General features: G+C 35.8%; 1 protein-coding gene across 1 annotated transcript in view; it reads right to left on the minus strand.

The window, feature by feature from the left end:
* mgr (prefoldin subunit mgr) overlaps positions 1-18,071 on the minus strand; it is a 29,604-nt gene extending 11,533 nt beyond the window's left edge. Inside the window, exons 1-3 of the mRNA XM_081768988.1 lie at positions 17,871-18,071; positions 2,528-2,655; positions 958-1,123 (exon numbers count right to left, since the gene is read on the minus strand). Of these exons, the coding sequence (XP_081625114.1) occupies positions 958-1,123; positions 2,528-2,655; positions 17,871-17,939 (363 nt within the window). The 5' untranslated portion in view covers positions 17,940-18,071. The remainder of the gene's footprint in view (positions 1-957; positions 1,124-2,527; positions 2,656-17,870) is intronic.
* Between the last annotated feature and the right edge of the window lie 781 nt (positions 18,072-18,852).

The following is an 18,852-nucleotide window of genomic DNA, read 5'->3' on the forward strand; positions in this document are numbered from 1 at the left end:
CGCACCGGAAGACACCAGCTCCATAATGTAGTGCTGAATAGCTAAGGTTTAAAAAACTATATTTATTTAGAACTTGCCTTTTTAAAGTGAAATACATTTACCATTATGTAATCAGTCTATCATGGACTTTTAGCAGCCAGTGGAATATCCGAACAATAGGTTCAGCGTTAAAGAGAAAACTCATCTGACCATCCTGAGAGTATTAAGGCTGAGAGACACGCTGTTTTGCAGTCCTCAAAATGTTCTGTTAGGAAAGGTGTTGCAGTTGTTGGGCTTCCTTGTGAAAGCGTAAGAGGAACTTTAACCAACAGATTTTATAAGACGACAACAGTCATGTAAGAACTTCATGCAAAATGTCCCAGAGATGCTGTTCTTTTGTGTAGAGATAAAAACACGCTTTAGTAGTTGTGAAAAATAAATAAAATTTCGCCTACTGATCGGATCATAATCCAATTACGACTGTTTTCAATACCATTTCATATTTTTAAATAAAGAACTTTCTATTTATAATACGGTTTGTTTTATTACCCTTTAAAATGTGAGAAGTTTTATTGGGTCACATTTTATAAATAACTATTTTTTATTATAAAATAGATATAACGCAATATCAATGATAATTCTATATTTGTATCCCATTTCTTATGTAAGTTATCTTTATCCAGTATTCCTCATGTATATGAAATATGATTAAAAATATTCTTTTCTGTAGGAGAGGTTTCTACAATATTATCATGTTTTCTATGTGCCTTGACGAAGGCAGCAAAGAGAAAGTATCGTCGAAATTATATGCTACAAAAATTTAGATACAATACAAATGAGTTTATAAAAGTGTTTTAAGTATGTCTAGTTTATAGTTTCTCTTGAACTTCAAAGGCAATCATTCATGAAGTTATAGAAACGATGCTCTTGTATTGTGTGTTACTTTTTTTAAATGATCTTATCACTGGAAATACTAACCCCAAGCCATAAACACACTTTTTCCGTTGGCGGCACCACTGCCTTCATAAACACTTGCTCCGAGAGGAGGAACTGAGTTTCAATGCCCTCTGGCGAATCCTGATGTTTCTTGAGAAGCTTTATCATCTCTAATGAGTGCTCAAGATCTGGAATCTGTGATTTCAATCTGTACAAAGAAAAAGCAGAATTTATATTTTTCAAAGTGTTACGCAATGTTACATCAGATTTATCTAAATATCAGCAAAACAATATAGCTCAGGTAGGCTTGTGTCATTATTATTATTACCTACTTAGTTTTTAACACTACTTTCACAATAAAAAATATGTTCTATTGTTTCCCTTTGTGTTAGGAATACACACATTGTTTTAAGATTAACTCCAAAAAGTAAAACGTATTGAAAGATAACAAAAAATTCTACTGAGACATCTATAAACATAATGTTAATGAATACATTTAACTTACAAATATGCATATTTAGTTTTTTATTTTTTTTTTTTTTTTTTTTTTGTGTGTGTGTGTGTGTCAATCACGCACAGTGACTCTAAGTTAACATAATACTTATTAATATGAAATGAAAAATTGCTTTGCCTTGCACCATTTACATATAAATTAGTACCATTACAATAGAGAAATAACTGAAGTTAACTTAATGTTAAAAATAGTGGTAATTTCACTGATAGACCAATGCAGGTTGGAAACAAATGGTAGGCAATAAATCTTCATTCCTTAATTGACAAAATTTCAGAGATCGAAAGATTTTCGAACCATTATAAACAGTGTACAAATTTTAGTGTTATTTTTAATTTGCTAAATATACGCACAAAAGAATTAAAAAATGAAAACCCTAACATCGGAACGAAAAGAACATATGTTCCGGTTAACAATGGAAGATGATGTCAGGCAAGTGGTCCCCCTTGGAATTGCTGAAAGCAACCAGTTTTTTGTTAAAATTTTCAATGATATTTGGCCCTAAACGGATGTTAATTGCTGCGCTAGCAGCGATAATGTTGTCCTTAGAGACCTGAATTGTTTGTGGGTTACTGATATACCGTTATAGATTTATGTGGGGCTAAGTGAAAAGTGTATGCCAACAACTTACAAACAATTCAGGACCTTAAGGACAACATTGCTGCTACTACCGTAGCATTGACATGCGTTTAAGCGCGAATGTCGTTGAAAAATGTTAGCGAAAGACGGAGTGCTTCCCGCAATTCCAGCGAGAGACACTTGTCTTGACATCTTCTTCCGCTGTTGACCGGAACATGTGTTTTCTTCTTTTTAATATTAAAGTTTTTACGTTTCTGTTCTTTTGTGTGTTTATTTAACAAATTAAAAGTACCACTGAAATTTCAAACCCTTTACTATTAAGTTCTTTTCTATTTTATGAAGACTCTCCACGCGGTGGCGCATGTTCAACTGGTTACATATGTTCAGTGCATTAAATTCCAATATCACCATATTTTATCACTGTATTACACACTATATAAAATCATCCAGAACCCTGGGAAGACAAACTGGATCAGAAAGAAAAAACGTTAAGTCTAAGACATGAACAGCTAGTCATCTTACCTTCTTCTTTTTGCCAATAAGTTTAATTCCATAAACTTGTATTTACTATGTTGTTCATCTAACCGCCTTAGCACAACCTCGACATTATTGCTGTTTTCGGCCATAGCCATGTATCGGTCCACATCATCCTACACAAGAACATAATAATCTTAAACTAAACATTTAGCAGATTATACTGAAATACATTCATATACTCTTTTTAATAGTTAACTGTCATTTCAAATTTGAGACATAATCACGAGAAACAGTTATCCCCTTTGTTCACAATTACAGAGATTAAATTGCGGAAGGATTCCCTTCCAACACTGAGGTTATATGAGATCTGCACTAACTGCTTAACGTGAAATTCGAACCAGATGAGGTCCTGACGGAAATCGGAACATGTACTCCCGCGCCGGAGTAAACGCTGGAGACAAGAGAAGGAGCAGCTGTGATTTTGTTTAATGTAAGTTTTCTATTTATATTCATAAATTCCTTACATGCCAACATAAATGTTCATCAGTAAAATGCAAACTCTATTAAAAAAAAAAATAAAAAAGCTTTTGAAGGCAAGATTCGAACCCATGTTAAAATAAACATTAATACGCGAATCCGCCAAGTTATCCACTCGACTAAGTTGTTCGCATGTCTATTAGCCTCCTCCGTTTGTTTGTTACTGTTCTACTGATGGTGAACTCTCAACAGCAGCGTTTTCCAACTGGCGTGCCGCGAGGAAATTGGAACAAAATTATTAATTCTATAGCAACCAAATTGCAAGACATAAGGAAAAAAATGTATATTTTTGTATTTCATATATGAATTTCTACCATGGAAAAAAATACTGTAATTGTAATATATTATTCTACATCTATTACTGTGTAGCAGACAGTATTTCGGCTCGTACACATTTCCACGGTTAGCTGCTATGTTACGCTTCAATTGAGAGTTATACTAACACCGAGAAATGGAAGCACTTGTACGATACGCGTCAAGTGAACGTTCATTGAACACTCATTCGCACGTGAATGACAAAACAACACTTTGTTCAACAGCTGCGTTTTGACTTCGACGCATCGCAAGCTGTGTGATTGCAATAATATGCACCGGTTTTGGTTAAAACAGCAAAGTTAAAAGTACAAGATATTTGTCTGTTCGTTCGTTATTTAGTGATCTTCGTTATTCGTCTGTTCGTTCGTTATTTGTCTGTTCGTTCGTTATTTAGTGAAAGGGGGATACAGTTTTCGAAAAAGAAAGCGTATTTTTAAATATCTGAGTCCTATATGTCATTGCAATTGTTTTCTATTTTAAAATTTGAATAAAAAATAAGCACAATGAATTAGCATGGGGGGAAACCAGTGATCGAGTTTTCATCTCTGTGAGGAGGAGATCAGTAATCACAGAAAAAAATTACCATGGTATTTTATATTTGCAAATAATAATAATAATAATAATATCTATGAGTGTGCCGCGAGAATTCAAGTTACACCCGTAGTGTGCCGCAAGTTGAAAAAGGTTGAGAAACGCTGCTCTACAGGCTTGAATCTAGTATCATGCAGTATATCAGTTTTTGACTTTTACCTTAATTTTTTGTCATATTTTACATGATTGTTTTCTACATGCCACTTGAATACCTTTACTTGGAGGCAATGTCTACATAATTCATTTCTATTGGGGAACATGCATGTTGCTCTGTAATAGAATGGATGCACAGATCTGAGGGACACATAGTCCCGATACTGACGTCTCCATTAAACCTCAACCAATCAATTAAATAAGGAGTTTCATTTCCCAAACCTGAGGCTCTCGTAAGATTTTATTTGTTGCATTAGTTTTGAGTGATGCGCATTTTAATCAAAGTGACATGACAAAAATGCCCAGTTCGAGGTATACACAGAGTGCCACAAGCTTTCCAGCGTAGTCCTAATCGGTTTTGCACGTCGCCAACCAACCGCCTTACATATAACTTCTAGAACCATTCGACGTATTTTATAAGTATTTAAAGTCATGTCTCTTTAAAATCCAAACAAACGACTCCTTCCTGGTGATTTGAATGAGTGGAGTGAATTTTACAGGGAATTGTAAGTGATATAAAACAATAATAATATAATATAACAAACATCACGATTCCTTTATAGCAATAGTTCTCAAAGTGGGGTCCGCGACGCCTAAAAATTGAAATGTGTTGTAATAAAATTGAACTCTCAGCTGTTATGCATGAAGAATCTTTTCAATTACAAAAGAGAAAACAATTAGAAATTATACCTACGTTTGTATATTTAAATTTTTCCTTTACTAAATTTCTGCCCTGAAGCCGGGAAACCATTATATAAAATTACTTCAAGTGAGAGAAATTCCTTCTTTGATACGGTACTTTTTCAAAAGCAGTTGTACATTAACTGCACGATGCCTCGGAATTTCATGAATTTCATCTTCAAGCGGCAGAAAGCTCTCACCACTACCACCTATTCCAGATTTTTCTTCAAGACGTAAGTATTAGTCATTCCTATGTTTATAAACATCAAGCCTCTCCCCCAATTCTGGGAATTCTAAAAACAACTCCTAAAATATGTTCCTAGATCCGTCACTGTGAGTAACTCTTGACTCAAATTGCGTGCGGTTAATGTAAAATTGCTTTGGAAAATCGAGCGCAACAGAGAAATGTTGCTTTGATTCAATGAACTTGTGAAAAGATAAAAAATATCAAAATGACATACACACACAACATTGGTTTTTAATCGCTTCCTTTCCAACAAAAGTAAGAACAACTCTGAAACAATAACATTGTTTTTAAAATTCTAATTAGTGTATTTTTTAAATACCACATAAAAATTCAGATAGCATTGCAAGGGGGTCCGCAGATCACTTTTCGAATGAACAGGGGTCCGCGTTATCGGAAAGCTTGAGAACCACTGCTTTATAGTGTTACGTTGCTGGGAAAACACCTTATCCTAAAAATAACTGATAGGAAAAATAATCATATGGAGATATATAAGTGCACCAAGACCATTCTACGTCTCCGAAATGAGAGACTCTGCAAAAATGAAATAGCTACATTTTTCAGCGTTTCCAAGAATTTCATTTCTATGGTGGAAAGAAGTGAGTTTCTCTAATAGTCAAATTTCTCTTTCTTTGTTCAGAAAATGCCGAATATAAAGATTCGCTTAAGTTGGAGGTTTGGAATTCGGCATAAAGGCTCTTAACTAAAAGTAATAAAATATATTTCAGAGTTTCAAAAAATTCCGCTGCTACAGGGTCATTTCTATATCTAATTTTCCCTTTATTTCCTGTATTTTAAAAGTGCCGAACATAAGGATTCGTTTAACATGGACGTATCAAAGGACGGCATGTAGTATCAGCCGTAGAGGAATCAAGGCCTGATTTAATAATAAGGTATCAGGCAAAAAAGATACATGAGCCCCATACCGAGCTTTTGGGAAAGATTAAAACGAAAAGAGAGTAGAGATAAACTGCTAGAGAGAGATTAAAGAGAATTAGGGGCAGATGCGTCTACCAGTGAGGCCGTACGAACACGACAAAGGCAGGGGTAGTGGAGGATATACAGATGGTGATCAGAAAAATGGAAACACCTGTAGTTGGCAACACGTCAGATGTATGGGTTGGCAGTGGTGTCGTGGCGCCCGCAGCGATGGACCGCTGGTGGTGGTGTGTTAGGTCGGTCTCCATATTACGTCAGGCGCAGTGGAACAGCAGTGTCTAGTGGATGCAGCAGACGGAGGTACTGTAAAATGGGAGACCTCTCAGATTTTCAAAGAGGACAAATTGTTGGTGCGCGGTTATGTGGAGTGAGTGTGACGGCAGTGGCTACTGTGTTAGGTGTGTCACGTGGGACAGTGTCGAAGGTGATGACGCCCTACACAACACACGGGAAAACCACATCGGGGAAGCGGAACAGTGGGCAGAAGAATATCATGAGTGACAGGTCACGCCGGGTATTAAAGTGCATTGTCACGCAGAACCGTCGTGCCACTGCGGAGCAAGTGACGGAGGAACTCAATCAGCACCTCCCCCACCCTGTTTCGACAATCACAGTCCGCCGCGAATTACATGACATGAACTTACGGGGTCGTGTTGCACGGGTCAAACCGCTCATCAGGGACCATAACGCTTTCGCACGCCGCAAATGGTGCCGCGACCATGCCGATGACTTGGACCGTTGAAGACTGGAAACGTGTGATATGGTCGGATGAGTCATCCTTCACCCTATTCCCAACCACGGGCCATGTTTGTGTGTGGAGAACGCCCAAAGAAGCTTATGATCTGCAGTGTCTCCGCCCAACTGTGAAACATGGCAGCGGCTCGGTGATGCTGTGGGCCGCCATATCATGGTTTTCATTGGGTCCTGTGGTCACACTTAGCGGACGAATCACTGCCAACGACTATGTGGCAATTTTAGGAGACCACTTGCATCCTATGGTCCGGATGTTGTTCCCGGACAATGACGCCATCTTCCAGGATGATAACGCACCCATTCACACAGCTGGCGTTGTTGCAGCGTGGTTTGAGGAACATCGGGATGAAGTTCAACACCTCCACTAGCCCGTCCAATCCCCAGATCTCAATATAATTGAACATCTGTGGTCCGTCTTGGAAACACGACTCCGGCGACGATTTCCACTTCCATCCTCTCTCACAGAACTGCCGATGCCCTGCACGAGAAATGGTGTAAAATTCCACTTGCTACCATTCACAACCTCTATGCCTCCATCCTACGTCGCATCAAGGCTGTTCTGAAGGCGAAAGGTGGCCCGACACCATATTAATCTGGTAAGTTGCAATTTCGTTCAGGTGTTTCCATTTTTCTGATCACCATCTGTATATATATATCAACCCCAAATCTATCGACGGCTCCGGAGCCGGTACTTTTGACTTATAGTGCGCAATTGTAAACAACCCCGTTTATGCGTATACCCACGTCGCTTGCTTTTTAGTGGCCACCTATCACACGTTGGTTTGTGTTTTACGAACTATAGTTTTTATCCCATACGTCCACACTTTACTTATAATTACATCACAGTTACAAATAACGAACCGTAATCACTACCAAGTGAGCCAAAATCATTACCAAGTGATTTGTGGGAGAAACTAAATAATACTCGTGTTAAATTTAGTAAATAAATTTTTAATTTAAAATATGGAAATGGTTTTTAAAAAAATCCGTTTCTAAGAGTACAAACTAACTGATTTCTGTAATATCCAAATTTTATTTTTTTTTTTTTAATTTAGAAAATGACCAATCTACTCATGCTAAAATTGGGATCTAAAATTTGTAATTAAAATTAAGGGAATACTTTTCGAAAATTCCTCTCTAAGGAAGAAAAAGGGAGAAATTTATAAGTATTCCGGTTTCTCTTTCTTCATTCCGAAAGTGTTCAAGATTGGAATTTATTTAAGTTAGAGATGTGCGCTGCATTACACAATCTACAGGATGATTCTTTATAGGGTTTACAATTTCAATCAGTTATAATTCTTTACTGGAACCATATACAGACTTGATTTGTATGTCATTATACTGCAAAACACTTCAAGTTTGACTCACGTAGTGAGTATCTGCGGAGTTGACCACATGCGGCGCCACCGGTCAGTCGCTGAAAATGGAGACTTTCACTGGTGTGGAAAGAGCTAAGTGTGTGTTTTGGTTTGAAGAAACGAAGTCAGCAATGAGTGTACAACGTAAGTTTCGCACACAATACGGCAAGGAACCACCCAGCAGACCAACAGTGTACAAATGGCACCACACATTTCTTGAAACAGGTTGTTCTGTGCAACACACAGAAGCTCCAGGGCGCTCACCCGTGACTGACGATGTGGTGGAAACAGTTAGGGAGAGATCTGTCCGCAGTTCTCGAAAATCTACAAGACGTGTATCACAAGAAACTGGTATCCCTCAGACCAATGTTTGGCGTGTATTGTGTAGACGTTTGTCCATGAAGTTATACACACTGTCCTTGGTTCAAGTACTGAGTGAAGCGGATAAACGTACCCGATATGAATTCTGTGTTACCATGTTGGATCGCATTAGTTGTGATGAGTCATTCTTGAACAATGTGCTATTCAGTGACGAATCAACTTTTTACTTTTCCGGCCGAGTCAACACACACAAATGTCGTATTTTGGGCACGGAAAATCCATATGAGTAGGTGAAGCTGGTTCGTGACACCCCAAAGTGAACGTGTTTTGCGCTGTTTCTAGAGCAAAGGTGTATGAGCCATTCTTCTTCGCTGAGAGCACATTCACCGGCATCGCCTATTTTGATATGCTCCAGAACTTCATTGTTTCACAGTTAGATGATCACGATCGCCGCTTATGGTAGCAACAAGATGGCGCCCTGCTGCATTACCTGATATAGACGTAAGGGAATTTCTTGATCAGCGTTTCCCAGATAAGTGGATAGGTTGTGGTAGATCAATTGCCAGGCCGCCACGGTCTCCAGATTACACGCCACTTGACTTCTTCCTGTAGGGGTTTGTGAAAGATAAGGTGTACACCCCTCCCCTACCTGATAATGTTAATGAACAGAAACGTCGTATCCCAATAGTCATCGCGGACGTTATACCCGAAATGCTGGGTACTGTTTGGCAAAAAAATGACTTTCGTTGGGATGTGTCCATGATAACCGCAGTGCACACTTTGAGCCATAACGGATTTGTCACAAAAAACTTGAAATGTTTTGCAGTGTAGTGACCTACAAACCAAGTCTGTATGTGGTTCCAATAAGGAATTATAACTGATTGAACTTGTAAACCCTATAAAGAATCACCCTGTATTCATTAAAAATATACGTGATTCAGCCTTTTTTAAAAAATCCATATTATTAGAAGGGGGTAAAATAGAGTAGAATAGAATATTTTATTGCCATTGAGCTTTACAAGCAATATATATATATACAGATATAAAAAAAGTAATCATAACATACAGACAATCAGTTACTGGTTAATAGTATAATGAATAACCTAATGATATTTGAAATAAAGTGACACTGCGAATTACGACACAGTTTCTTGACATTCACTAAACTCTTGAATCGAGTACAATGGATTCGTTATTAACCAATCGTATAACTTCTTATAAACCTTAAACCGCAGCTGCTGCATGGAGGATGTTAGTTTATTAAACAGCTTCGGTCCTATAACTAACTAAATAGTTTTGATTTTTGATCATTAGTGAAGGGTATATTAATTTTCTTACACTATCTAGTATTATATGTATATACTTAATCCCTGAGTGTCATATTTGACAGGTTTTGTTAGTGTAAAGTAGCACTCGATAAATATATACATTAGCTTCTGTCATTATCTTAAGGCTGATAAATGGTGGTTTACAGTGTTCTTTATCATGTACTCCAACAATATTCCTGATGGCTTTCTTCTGCAAAACTAGGACATCATGTGCTTGGCTACTGTTACTCCAAGGCAAAATCCAATATCCAATTATGCTATGAAAAAATGCAAAATATGAATTCTTCAGATACTCATCGGGAACTGTATCTTTCAGTAGAGCACTCAGGAGAGCTTTGTACATACATATTTGACATGTTGTTCCCAGGTTAGTTGGCTATCTATATATATATATATATATACCAAGAAATTTAACCTCAGATTCATCATAGTTTTCTCTGTCATTGCAGTGATTGAGACTAAAGGTTACTTTTTTCTTGATTTAGCACAAAAACATTTCTTTTAAACCAGGTTGCTGCCTCTCTTAATGCGCCTTGAGCTTCTATATACATTCTTCAAAGCATGTATTTATGTTAAGTAGGGTTACCGCGTATAGAATTGATGTGGTATTAGTATTTAGAGGCAAATCATTTATCATTATTAAAAATAGTACCGGACCCAGAACAGAACCCTGAGGAACCCCATACTTTACTTCTAAGATGTTTGAATGCATGTTGTTAACGCTATCTGTTTACGTTCATTTAAATAGGATTTTACAAAATTTAAACTGCAGCTATGGTATCCGTAATACGCTAATTTATAACAACATTCAACATTCAACATGAATGAATAATAAAAACACCTGCCCTAGCTTCAGATAATTGTAGAACAAATTAATGTATGGATTATGCTAGCCTATTTCAAGTAAAAAATGCAATTTTATATTTTGGAAAATAATTTTCGTGAAAAGTGTGCTCACCGATTCGGCGACGCCTGGGGACGTTTAACGGGTTTAAGGCAATAGGTGCCGGTACTACCAGTAAATATGTAAATACATTAGTAAAACTATTAGTATTATTTCTTACCTTTAATGTAAAACACAAGTTTCTTCAACTAAAATTTGATTTTCCAACAACAATAGTTTAGTTCAGTAATTTGTTGCTACTCCTCAAATAAACAATCTGTAGAATTAACACCAGCAATAGCATAAAAATTCTTGTCAAATTTAAGAAGTTTAATGCTCGGAGTTCCGAAGACTACTAACGCTTACTATTTCAAGTGCCTAATTCAAACTTCGTACTAGTGGAAATTTCAATGTACAGAATGGAAGCTTCATTTACGGGGAAAAACCCGTCGTGAAAGAAGTGTTAAGGAAATTCCGGCAGTTGAACGCACAGAGCATCGGAAGTGAACTTCAACAATAAAACTGTTTATTTTACGCTGGAAGATATTTAATTTTATTTAAGGCATTTTGAAACACTTACTTTATAAAACATTAATTATATTTTTCTTAACTGGTTTAAATTAATTTTCGGGAAAGAACAGTCTTGCTACAAGGGCTCATGAAATTGCCGTACTTGAACGCATAAAGTATCGGAAGTGAACTTCAACAATAAAACCATTTCTACGCTAAAAAATACTTATTTCAGATAAGACATTGTGAAACATTTATTTTATAAAATATATCTTTGTTTTAAATAAATATATTTTTTATTCATATTTGTTGAATGTCACTGAGTTCCTGGGATGGCTCGATGTACATTTGTTCGTATGTCTGCCTGTACCACACACATTATCAGGGTACAAGCACGAGACACTCCAAATTTCCTGTATAGATTTTGGCGGCATACCAATGTAAAATTTCAAAATGGTGGTCATTTTTTTTTTTTTTTTTTCAAAATAGCGGGTTCCCCGCTACAGTTTGCAATTTTTCGGACTTTTAAGTTGAAATTTTGAAGGCACGAGACATTCTGAATTTGCTGTATAGATTTACTCGGCGATCCAATGTAAAATTTCAAAATGGCCGCCATTTTTTCAAAACAGGAGTGAATAGAAAATTGTTGTAAGTTGTGACAATGACAATCTTGAAATATAAATCAAATTTTAACATTTTTACCCCAAAGATATTTGAAATATTAAAAAAAAATAATAAAAAAATAAACCCGAAAAAACTCATATGGGACCAGGTGGGTACGATTTTTTCAGAGAAACCCAGATCTTTTCAAACCCTGGTTAGTATTTTTTCAGTTGCTTTTCAGGTCTCTGCGTTAACACAGGGTGGGGTCAAGGGGGCCTCAAAATTTGAAAAAAAAAAATTCAGAGAAAAGTCCCGATTTCTCTGAAAATTCACCACGTCAGGGACATGACAGCGAAATGTGAATAGTACCACTTGAAAGATTGCTCTATTGTGAAAAAAATGAGGTGTGAACCATGATCCTACGATAAATAGGGATGATGCTATAGCCACTTAACTGAAAGTCTGTAATTTACCTTAAAAAAAAAAAGCCAGTATTTAAAAGGCTTAAGAATCAATTTATCTGAACCGGTTTCCAAAGTACCGGTTGTTTGGGAAGACGTTTCTATTCTTCGGAGTAGTCTAGGAGTGAGTAACAGGTTGTCTGTTCCGAGGAACTGATTCCTAGACTGTTCTGATGAACTGAATCGTTCTTGGGAAATGATTCCTAAAATGCTCCGGGAACCAGGTCAGATGAATCGGTTGCAGTCACTGTCCAAGTCAAAGTAAAGACTTCTCCAGAAGTATACAAACAATAGACGTAAGTAATCACAACAGTAGCGTAGATAGATTTTTCAGGGGGGGAGGGGGCAATGAAGGGCCCAAGAAAATGTGGGGGCCATCTCCAATGAATGAAAAATTTTATTCACATACCCCTATATATATATATATATATATATATATATATACCTGGTATATGTGTGTTCAAGGTGAATGTTTTCATCTTTGTTGTTCATGATTTTACTCTTTTACAGCGAAAATGTAAGAATTTACTACCTCAAACAACTAGGATATATTAATACAACTGATTTCTAATATAAGTAAGTAGTTCTTTAATCATGGCGCTTAAAATATTTGTGGCTGGTTGATTTAAGTGGAAGCGAAGAAATACACTTTTACAGGTAAAGAAAACAACTTATAAATTCATTCCTCTACTTAAAAGAGAATCTTTCTATTCTTGTAGGCAGCAGCAAACTTATCACTTCTTCAAGATCTAACGATTTAGCAAATTTTCTTCAATATAAAGTAATCTTTCAACCTATCATCAGTCATTGAATTGTGTATGTCTTTAATCTTTTCAAACATGAGAATGACCTTTCACATGTAGCACTAGAAACTTGTATAGGCACGGAGATGATATCTAGCTTGTAGGTTTCAAAGATCAACGACATTAATCAAGGAATCAACTTTGGTTTTCTCTCGCCTTCGTACAACTTAATTGCGTATGGAAGGATTTTGAGTTCACATTTGAATATTTCCAGATCACTTCCATAATACTGGGCCATAGGCTCCATAATGTTGTAATTTAGAAAGTTTTCACTTTTTGGATGTAGAGTGGTGATTGATCCAATGGTTTTGCTACATGATCCAAAGCGTTTTTAACTCTCAGTGATTGCCTTATCAACAGTAGGCAGAAAAATGTATCTTAGTATATCATCGTTAGAAAATTCATTTTCTGCCTCCAATGAAGGAAGAGATTCATTCAAAATGAATTTGTGATATTTCGATGACGAATGTCTAGTTCGTTTCCACGAAAAACCCCTATGGTCTATCTGTTTCCGGCTCTGGAATTTCAAGACCATTTTCTTTGCATATCTCCAAACATTCTTGATAAATTTGTTCGAATGTTGTTCGTTGAGAGTCATATTCTCCAGACCTCATCTTCGACAGCGTTTGAACTAGTGAGTCTACAACCGAACCGAACCTTCCGACATTTCTGCATCTACTTGAGATAAGGCAAAGCTCAAAGTTATAGCATGGTAGCAGGGTTGGCTGGTTTAAACCAGCTGTTTTTTTTTTTTTTTCAAAAAAACCAACTGGTTTAAACCAAAAAAACAAAAAAATGTTCGTAAAAGTGTAAGTGTTTGTAAAATCTTGATGAACACACATTTGTGGGTTATCACGTTTCACTCCCGTATATTATTCGTATTATATTCAGACCTAAATTCTCCATTCATTACTCAAAAAGATTATACTACAAAAGCAACTTCTTTTTTTTACAAGTTCATAAATGTTTATTTTGTGATTTTTTTGTAGTTGTTATTATTGTTATGTAATTGCAATCGAAGAAAAATTCGAAATATTGTTTCGTTTCAATGTTTACTATTGATAAAATACATCGAAAATGCCGTACTTTGTGTGTGTGTGTGGGGGGGGGGGTCATACAGACCCCACGAGAAGCATTTAGTGAAATAAGTATCTTTGATATCTATTTATGTATAAATGAGTCTGAGCCATAATGGACTCAAATAATTCGTATCTTTATTCACTTTTCTTATTGATATGCAGATTAAGTCGGTGTATTTCTTTAATTTGGACCAATAAAAGTCGTTGTTAACTAACTTGAACAAAATTAGTTCTTCTGTACTCCGTCGTACTTTGAAATTGTTCATATGTAATTCTGTGTAATGGTTTCACTTGTGCAACTGTTTATCTTTTTGTCCTTCTGAAATGACTCTTGACAATTATATTAAGAAGCATGTAAAGATCAGTACAACGTATTTTTTATCAGGATTCCTTCGTGAGTGAGTCGGAAGACGTATCGCATTTGTGGCCAATTAGTCCTGGTTCCGAGTTCAAATGGAGGACAATTTCTCTCGGATGTAACTCGAGAAGCGGTTTTTATTCCGCTTTAAGCTTATATAACCCCTTCCAGCATAGCCCGGTTGTTGCATAATAACATCAAGGCGAAACAAACTTATTTCTGTCCATATATGATATGAATATATAGAGCAAATCATTTAAACCATAAAACCTGGTTTAAACCAAAAAAACCTGGTTTAAACCAAAAAAAACCTGGTTTAAACCCCCCCAAAAAAACAAACGTTTTTCTTGTTTTTTTTTAAATAAAAACCATGGTTTTTGCCAACCCTGCATGGTAGCAGTCATCTCAAATATTACCAGCCCGAAAACATTTTCTTTTGTAGATTACACTAATTTGCAGGATGGAATGATGGAAGTAAATAAATATCCCAAGTTCTAGATTTGGTTTAATGCTGCATAATAATATAAATAGTTGTTTGGTAGATAAATAGTATTTATAATAATAATAATAATAATAATAATAATAATAATAATAATAATAAAGTAAAAAGTGATGAACAAAGACAAATGTTCTTAAGAGACAAACGTCGCACAGAAATAGGAACTGAACTCTAGCAGGACACTGAGTTACCGTCCCAGCCCACTTTCAATTCTAAGCCTTGCTCTTGAAGTTTAAAGTAAACTGCCAATAATTATCATGTATTCTTAATATTTCAGAAAAATGTCCCGATTTCACGCTCTAAAAATACGGTAGCCTAATCAGTTACGAAACTAGACATTTGGTTCCCAGGGCAAACTTTGCTATTAGTATCCCCTTCATCTACATCTACACCAATAAACACAGATTAGTTTGCTGGCGCCCGGGGCAACTGCCCCAGTTGCAGCATTTTGTTTTGATCTGGTCGTGGTTCAATTATTTATGGTTACTTTTATCCTTGAGCCCCAACAATGAGTAATGAATGTGCCTTTACTTTATTAAAATGATGAGGTGAACATTCTTTGAAGCAAAAGGAGGAAATGTGTTTTTCTTTCCCTAATATCAAACAGTGTTAGAATAGACATTTCAATCGGGACTCCTTACAGCAAAAGAAGTATACGTGGCCTTTTTCTTTCTTTCGTTTGTTTTCTTTCATTAGTTTTTAGAATTTGACGTGAATTCAAATACACAAACACTTCACACCCACACTGAATGGCCCAAGTTCAGCGGTAGAACATCTGCTTAAGATTCGGAAGATGGTGTGATCGATCCCTCGTGGATAAATATTTCGCCTGAGGAGATTACCAAGATTCTTCCTCGGTGTCACTTGGGAAATTTTTATGGACCTATTGAATCATTTCTATCCTCTGAGTCTTGGATGTTTCAAAGCCTTAAAATAAATTGAAATGTAGTTGAAATAACTTAACGCTACTATCCTGTAGTCGATGCTAAATAAATATTGTTAGTTTTGAGCTTAGATTTGAAGGAGGGGCATTAATAGTATATCTTGTTGAAAATCCATATCACCACTGATTTACTGTTCTGCATAATTCCTACAATGTAATTTTCTAAGAAATGCTTAGTGTTTAATTTTCTCAGAAATGCATATTTTGACGAAGAACAAATATAAATCTGTGATAAAAATGGGTATTCACTGACTGAATGGAATATCTGTGGACCATTACTAAACATCAGAAAACGGAATGATACAATCTGATCATGGGGGTAACTACCACTTTTACACAAAATAGCATTACTGCCGCGACCAAGTTGTATCATCTCGGTATCTTACCTGATGGTTAGTAATCTGTCTCTGTGATAAACTTCGGAATTTCTCTAGTAGTAGCAGTTTTGAGATTAAGCTACAGTTAAAATCATTTAAAAGAAAATACTCCTGAACGATTTATTTATAAAGAATCACTGATTTTTGTTAGCCTCATTTCCCCAGGCTTTAGTTAGTAGTATAGGTCCACCAAGCGCTGACTTCGTTTTTCTTGGAGATAACATTGTAGCAGAAAGTTTCAACTGAGTTGGCAACGGCCAAGAACGTTAGGAAACTAGACGTACTAGATACAAGACCAGAAGGTAGTCGAAAAGGAGAACCAGTATCAGTAGCAAATAGGTGTTGATATTTGGGATACGAACAACAGAAATAATGAAAACTTCTGCTCTCTTCTTTTACTGTATATTAAACAAGACAGCTCGATATTATTTTTTATTATTATTAATAATAATATTATTATTATTATTATACCGAATTATTCAATGGACGCTACGCATTTGTTCTATGTCGCCATAATCAATGAAATTAATTGCTTAGTGCACGAAGACTTCTTTCGTCCAACACAAGTATAATGTTTTACTGCAGTGCATGATATTTGTAAGTAAGCTCCCTTACTTTCATATGACTTTCAACATCGAAGCGAATGAAAGAAAATAACCAGATAAGAGACAGAGGTTAAAAGGAACGGTCAGCTGGTGAGGTCAATCCATGCACCATACAGATTTCGATTAATTAGATCTTGCTGTACTACAAACAAAAACGAGCCTGGAGCTTTCTACTCAGAACGCAGACTATTACAACATACGGCATTCTGTCGTTGGTAACTCTGTTGTTGAGAGATGTTTCGGTAGTAGTTTCACTTAAGGCCACTATCAACTCACCATTGTCAACCTATAGTAGTATCACTCTGTGTAGGCACTCCCTTGGCTCCGCCACTGAATCGCAATGAATGTGTTCAGAAAAGAACTATCTTAATGAAACTTAGTTAATTTAGTGACATCCTCATTTACGCCCCTGCTCCCTTCGGACCTTACGGCCTTCGGTAGAGCCGCAGAATAGATCCAAAATGTTAAGGGTTAGGTTGTTACTATGTTTCGAGATAATTTAGGACTTGGGGGCCAAAATCACCATATTTATAGAAGAAATGAGTTAATGTTACGTAAGTGTAATTACTAACCTAACCTAAGCAATCAAAAAAAAAAAAAAAAAGGAAGAAAATACGAATTTTAAACAAAGAATTCTGGCCCCCAAATCCAAATATCCTATCCTAACCTACCTGCAAAAAAACAGAAAATATAGCAAGAAAACACGAAATTTAAGCAATATATTCTGGCCCCCAAATTCCAAAAATATGCTGAAATATTTACGAAATCTTCAGGTATTTTTCTACTACACTATTTAACATGTGAATTACAGTAGTATACGAAATGACGAACACAAAAGCATCCGCCCACACTAAAAGATTGCTTTGATTGTTAACAAAAAGGGATACAATAAAGCTGGTTAAATAGAAAAATATCCTAAGCTTCAAATTCCCCCTCTCTTTTCTAGAACACGTGTAATTTAATATAGTGTATATAACGTACAGTGGTTAAAGTCAACTACCGTAAACATGAAAGACAAATTATGAGAAGTCTTTGATAAATGCTTACAACAAAAACTGCCTCTGGAATACCGGCATAAGTTTTCTTCTCTTCTACTTTCTCTCCTGTATCCATCATAATATTTTTCTGATATCAACTTCAAAACAAGGTTCACATTTAATACTACTGTGATACTACAAAATACACTTCGAGCATAATTTTTGCAGGACACACACAGAATACTTCTTCTTTTTTCTATCTACTGTAATATTGTCAATGTTGCCAACAAGTTGATACATAGAGTCTCTAAAGAAGAAATGAAATGACCTATTTTGGATGAAAAGTCGCTAAAACATTATTCCTGGAATTTCGTCTCTCTCTTTAATACAATATATATTTTTTACTTTATGTTCAATTTCACTTCAACGAAATAAAAAAAATGAGTTTAGTAAAACGAACAAAAGTAAGTATGAAAAGAAAAATCTTACCTACGTCACTTTTACTCACGCTTCTGTAATCAGTTTTCTATCAGTAATCAACAGCGTAGCGAGAAACTCAAGGGGGCTCACACACAATCATATTATATATATATATATATATATATATATATATATATATATATATATATATATATATATATATATATATATATATATATATATATATATATATGTAGTGTTCGAAGTGGAGAAATAGCAGAGGCGGTATGCTTTAATACAATTTATACCTGCTATATAAATGTTGAAACGCAGTGAGGGTATGTTGCCTAAAAGATTGCATTTCTATTTACATAATGACTAGAAGTCATTGGATAGCTTCTCTGTAGTAACGCAGGGGGGGTATATGAAGAGACTCTGATCCCCTCCAGCAACTTTCTGAAGAAAAAAATATTCCCTTATCTTGTATTAGGCCAGTTTTAGACGAAAGCATTTATCGTAGCATTTCTCGTAGCAGATGTGCTGCCAAAAATCTCGTACAATATTCTATTGCATCAAAAGTATATTGTGCTTTTACACGGTAGCATTTTGATAAGCATTTTGTCGTGACGTAG

This window comes from Thermobia domestica, chromosome 1, assembly GCF_964235325.1.
Source record: "Thermobia domestica chromosome 1, izTheDome1.hap1.1, whole genome shotgun sequence".
Taxonomy (NCBI): domain Eukaryota; kingdom Metazoa; phylum Arthropoda; class Insecta; order Zygentoma; family Lepismatidae; genus Thermobia; species Thermobia domestica.